Below are 5,990 nucleotides of genomic sequence, written 5' to 3' on the forward strand. Positions count from 1 at the left end.
CAACCGCTAAAGGATAGATTTCGTGGAGAGCAGACGAAACTGAACCTGATTCTGGCTTGGGAAAATCGATTGGCCATTTCTCGGCGAACCATTGCCCTTGAAAGAATCCCCCAAAGCCGATAGAAGGGGCAGCATCGGTAAATAATTGCAATTCGTCAGACGATTCAAGATCATCATTGTAAAAGAAAGAGATGCCATTCCAATTGTTTAACAAGTTAGACCAGAATCTAAGATCAGACAGACATCCTTCATCTAGCTGAATTTGGTCGCATAAATTTGGCACGGAGTGAGCAAGTGTTAATAAACGAGATATAAAAGCCCTGCCTTGAGGAATAATACTCATTGCGAAGTTGAGGTGACCTAGCAGAGAGAGCATATCGCGCTTAGAAACGAAACGTAACGAGAAGAAAGATTCCAAAAAAGCCCTAATCCGGAGAAGCTTCTCATTAGGAAGGGAAGCTTGCATTTTGTCGGTATCGAGTAAGATCCTTAAGAATTCTAACGAAGTAGAGGGACCCATAGTTTTCTCTTCTGAGAGGGGAACACCTACATCGCTAAAAACCTGCTTAAGAGTATCGAGAATTGGGGTTTTGGATGAAGGAAAATCGATCAGCAAAAAATCGTCGAGCAAATGTAGAACGAAAGGGAGCTTACAGACATTCAGCAGGATCCAACACAGAGCTTCTGAAAGGGTATTGAAAATATGAGGACTGCTTCTGCACCCGAACGTGAGTCTCACGGCGAAATAAAATTTAGAGTTCCATTTAACGCCTGAATAAAGGCCAATCGGAGGGGTGAATTGGCATAGACTTGAATTCATCCATGATGTCAGCTTTAGCTAACCAAGCGCCTTGACCGGCTAATTTGATCAAATGAATGGCGTTATCGACCGAAGCATAATGCAGAGAAAAGGGTGCCAATGGAATGCATTCGTTAACGCTCGCTGTGTGATTAGAATGAGGAGAAGACATGTCGAAGATGAGACGTTTTTTACCGGAGTATTTACGGGTTGCAACACCGATAGAATTAATGCGGAAAGGAGAGAAAGGAGGAGAGGCAAAGGGGCCAATGACATATCCTTTATTAACCTCTTTCTCTAAAAGAGCTGAAACCACGTCGGGTTCTAACAGGGCGGATTGCAAATTTTTAGCTATATAAGAGGTGGTAAGATGAGAAAGGACGCCCACCCGAAACCCTTGAGACAGACCGGTGATTAAATAATCAACAAAAGTCGGATCAGGATGAGAAGAGAGAAAGCCAGAAAGAACTGGAACATTAATTGGAGTGGATGGATGACTGATCAGAATTTTTTCTGAATTGGGGCCTTCCCTCGGGTAGCAGGCTTGACCCGGCGAGGGCACACGGATTTCGGGTGTGGATCCTTGCATAAGCTACAGATGTGAGCAAACTTTACATTGAGCATATGAAAAGACAGATTCATTAAAATTATTACACAAAGAAACACCATTAAATTCAACAATGGGACGACCTCTGCCATTCGAAAAGATTTCTTACGTTTTCAGCACCTTGGACAGCGGGTGGGGCTTGGCTCGCAAATGTTTTAGGGCAAAATGGAGCCTGAATGTCCGTGGGAACTACAAACGGCACAAGCCAGGATCTTCGGTGTCCGTAATAGACCAGTGTAGCCTTGTATTGAACAAGGAGATGAAGGAGGCCGATTTTGCTGAGAAGTATTTATGATATTCGTAGAATAACGTACCCCCGTATCGTTGGTTAAAGTCTGCCATCATGGTTAGGTAGAGATCTAACTCTTCCCAGCGATCGGGAAAGACTTGACATAGAATGTCTCTGTAGATACTAAAAGCAATCACAAATTCGGCGAATGAAAGGTTTCTCTGCAATCTGGGGTCAGATGTTTTTAAGAAAACTGCCACGTCACCACAGTCAACTGATTGTCTATCGACTGCGGGCGAAGGAAGCAGTAATGAAGCCAGATTGATGTCCTTACCTTGGATTATGTTAGATCTAAGTTGAGGAGACATCGTAACTGCAGCAGGAGAAACGAAACGCCTACCGAACTCTTGAGCTGGTACGGCCGTAGAGAGGGTGAAGTTTGACGTGGACAGATGGAGCAGAAGCATCTTGAAATGGTGTCTGGATCGAGCGATGAGAAGCTGGCAGGTCCTGAAGAAGTCGACGGCACACATGAAGGAAAACTTGATCTGACGGGAAGACAGAAATTCTGTGTAAGAGAGCTCGTAGAGAAGTTAGAATTTGCGACGGCATTTTCGAATTTCGACACCTTCGAATCTAACTTTTTAACAGTCTCAGAAAGGCTTTGGACGACCTGGATGAGCTGATTATTAACATCCGCAGGTACAGTGAAAGTCGGTGGAGATGACGTGGGTGCAGACAGCATAGGTTTTTTTCGCTGGATGAGGAGATGATGACTTGGCAGATCTCTTCCTGCCGGCTTGTTTAGTCTGGCCAGACGGAGCAGAAGTAGATGGAGCAGAATCATTCGGTAGAAGGACTACCCAAGGCGTTATGGGCCAGGAGAAGCAGGTCCTCTCTGGATAATCCTTGGGAGATAGGAATGCCAGCAGCCTGGAGAGTACTGATGATTTTTTCCGAAGACCACTGAGCCCATGACGAGTCGCGACACTGAATGCGCGTGCTACGACGCACAGGAAGCGGAGATGGAGGGACAAAGTCTTCATCGGAGTCGGAGTAGTCACAAACAAATATGTTTGAACGATGACATTTGTGGTTTGCCACTGATGCTACATGGAGATTGGCGTCAGCATCTACGAACTCAGATAAGTGTAAGTGCCGATGCTTTATACCAAGTGTTCAATAATGATTGGTTAGATCTGATCTAATGAATGACGTAACATTAGAGTCTTCCCAGCAGAACTTACGCTAAAGCTTACATTTAGGGGCTGGTATGTAAGAGCCAATTTAACATGTCAATAATTTGTATATTATTATTGTTTGCTTAGAGTGTTGATTTGCAAGTAATAACTTTAAGTATCATTTTTGTAACTTTCTTTGAGATGCAATTCTGATATTTCCTTTATATATTTCAGTATTATTTCCTATGTTTTCTGATGTATAATTTCTGTACTTTTTATGTAACGACCACGTCTACTTGTTATGCAAGATTGAAAAGGTTCAGGCAGGGAAATAAGGGAGAAACTGTTTTCTTACCGTTTTGCTGTCATTTATGGATACAACTTGTTTTTAAACATTTAAGGAAAGACAAGATAAAGGTTTAACAAGTGTAATATAATTGGATACAAGAACCAACAGGATTTTTTGTATATTTTTGTGTTTTGATTAAACTCGTACTTGTTTACAATTTTTTTGGCTGACTTCTGTGAGGAGTTCAGTGAAGTTAATCTAGGACTTTGTATCTACAGCTAGGATATGTTGAATAATATTTATTTGTTTAATTGATTTCTTTCCCAAATTGCACTGACTGTTCCAAAATATGAGACACCAATGTTTCAGGAGTTTAGGACACAGAACAGGACATGTGTATTCAATAACAGATTTATTTCCTATTTGAGTTTATATATATGCTTTATTTTTTAAGATGAACTGTTTATCCAAGGCATTGTTAGATTCCAGTGTTTCTTGTCATAGCTATGCAAAGATTTGATTTCAAAAACAGTATCATAGATATTAAACAATTTCTTGTTATGATTTTAAATCTGTATTTAACCTCAGAACGATCTCCAAGTAAAAAGAGGTGCTACAGTCTAATTTTGTGGTGGCTGTGCTTTAAAATTAAATTATTATAAGTGATGAAGGATTTTGAAAGTCTGACAGTAATCAGTGTTGAGTAATTAAAATGGTAATGATACTATTTTAAATAGGGTAACTTGTAATCTGTAACCTATTACATTTTCAAAGTAACCATCCCAACACTGTCTAAGTATTATGTTGAAGTGTGTTCTGGTTTGTTTATGTGTGGTTGTGGGAGTGTGTGCATGTGTAAGGGGCGTGTGTTTATGTAACAGGGGGCTGTGCTATATAAGAGCGTGTCGTGGGACTCCACTCAGAATTCCCAGATTCCCACACACACTGAGCTCTGCAGTAGCCATGCCAACCACCGTGCTGGGATTGCTGGGAGTTTTGCTCTGTGCCCTTGCCATTAGTTCTGGTGTCACGCCACAGCCCGACTTCAACATCAAGAGGGTAAGACTGCAAGATGCTGATCGAGAGGAGGAATATATATATATATATATATATATATATATATATATATATATATATATATGTATATATATATATATATATATAATTTGTAATGATGCAGGGACATGAACTATATTTAGAGACCAGAATATCCTTTGGAAAATGTTGATGTGTGTGTCCTTCATATAGATGGCTGGGAAATGGTACCTGATTGGTATTGCCACCAGTGATGAGTGGTTTGTCACCTGTAAGGCAGACATGAAGATGGGAGTCGCCATGCTGACTCCGACTGATGAAGGAGATCTGGAGATGGCATATTCTAGTCTCAAGTAAGATAAACTGATTACTAAAAATAAGAAACTATGAATTAAACTTTTCCATGTTGGATAATGCAAAGATTTTACCCATTTGTCCTCTGTTTTTTCCAGTCCTGATGGCACATGCTGGAGGATGAACCAATTTGTTAATAAGTCTGATTTTCCTGGAATATTCAGCCTCCACAGTGAACGTAAGGAAGATATGATCACCTAGACATGAAATGCAGTATAGTGGCTTATAGAGGACTCAAATGAAAAATGTTTGACTTCTCACGCTGCGCTTAACCCTGTGCTGGGTGGGGCAGTTTTTCAGATATAGTACATGTGTATTTGAAACACAAAATACTATTTTGTATTTTAAAGGAGCTGTAAGGATGGATTTCACCAAGATTGAATTCAAGATTCCTATCCTGTAATAAAACAATAAAACTCTCCAATCTCAAGTGAGGATCTGCGAGAAAGAGCTCAGGACAACACCTGGCTCGACCTCCTCTCTTCCCCCCCATGCTGAGTTCCTGACTCCTCACACCGCTCCTTCTCCTCAGGCCATGCTAACCTCACAAATCTACTATCTTAGTTGTTTTAAGTGACATCAATATAAATACCTCCGGTGCGACTGGTAAGGTGGTTTCACTCCCACATCAATAGAACAGACAAGAATAAAGAAAACAAAACTTGTTCTCCTGGTGTGGGAGATGCCCCAATAAAGAGCTTTATTAGCCATTTGTTTGTTCCCCAAAACCAGGCGTATGACCCTCTGGGGCACGAGAAAGGGTCCAACAGAAGTTGCATAAATATTTGGGTGCTAAATGTTTACTGTCCTTTTGTTAGGATTTGGGTATTTAAAGGGATTTGGCAAACCACTCAAGGAAGAATCTGTAGCCAGAGCTTCCCGCACAACTGCTGTGTGTATCTCTCTATTTGCCAGGTATGCTGACTCTTTGAAATTCTTTTTAATATCTTGTTTCGAATTGTATTTTGTATTTTATGCTGATCCGTTGTGTGATGTATTCTTTTAATTAATTTTATTGATGTTTTATCCTGCCTGGCAAATTAATAAATGTGAATCTTGATTTATCTTGGATTCCTCTAAAATCATTATGACTAGTAGATTATTAGAGTCCATATTTCCACAAATCTGCGTCAGGATAGATTGAGACTAAAAGCTCAATGAAAGGAGCATGTGGGCACATCATTTGTCTTTTTGATTTTTGTCTATCATCTGACTTTGCAAGTTGCAGTACCGTGACTAAGAAAACTGTGTTTTTGTATGAACAAGCATGTGGCGGTTCGACTCAAATGCATTAGTAAACTCTGCACCCTCTGACTAAGACCAGAACTGGCGAATTTGTGATCGTGAAAAGAACTAAACTGGCCGAAGTGACTTTTCTAAGCGATATGGGTCTGTAATGAACGGGTAATTGAAATTATGAGATCCAGATTAATCAAAGATCTAAATTAAAGCACAACTAACCTTATGATCAGCTGATACATCAGAGAATTGTGAAA

The 5,990-nt window shown here is 40.4% G+C and overlaps 1 protein-coding gene across 1 annotated transcript; it reads left to right on the plus strand.

The window, feature by feature from the left end:
- The first annotated feature begins 4,005 nt into the window (after positions 1–4,005).
- Positions 4,006–4,740, plus strand: LOC125246196 (lipocalin-like). Its single transcript, XM_048157123.1, has 3 exons — positions 4,006–4,164; positions 4,354–4,493; positions 4,593–4,740. Exons 1-3 carry the CDS (start codon positions 4,069–4,071, stop codon positions 4,693–4,695), a joined length of 339 nt encoding a protein of 112 aa, XP_048013080.1. The 5' UTR covers positions 4,006–4,068; the 3' UTR covers positions 4,696–4,740.
- Positions 4,741–5,990: the final 1,250 nt, after the last annotated feature.

The sequence above is a fragment of the Megalobrama amblycephala genome, linkage group LG14 (assembly GCF_018812025.1).
Source record: "Megalobrama amblycephala isolate DHTTF-2021 linkage group LG14, ASM1881202v1, whole genome shotgun sequence".
Lineage (NCBI taxonomy): Eukaryota > Metazoa > Chordata > Actinopteri > Cypriniformes > Xenocyprididae > Megalobrama > Megalobrama amblycephala.

Bases quoted from the DNA above. Each gene is read 5' to 3' on its own strand.
- LOC125246196 (XM_048157123.1), top strand. From the start codon at position 4,069: ATGCCAACCACCGTGCTGGGATTGCTGGGAGTTTTGCTCTGTGCCCTT. The intron at 4,165-4,353 runs GTAAGACTGCAA...TCCTTCATATAG, and splicing joins CCGACTTCAACATCAAGAGG to ATGGCTGGGAAATGGTACCT. The intron at 4,494-4,592 runs GTAAGATAAACT...TGTTTTTTCCAG, and splicing joins ATGGCATATTCTAGTCTCAA to TCCTGATGGCACATGCTGGA.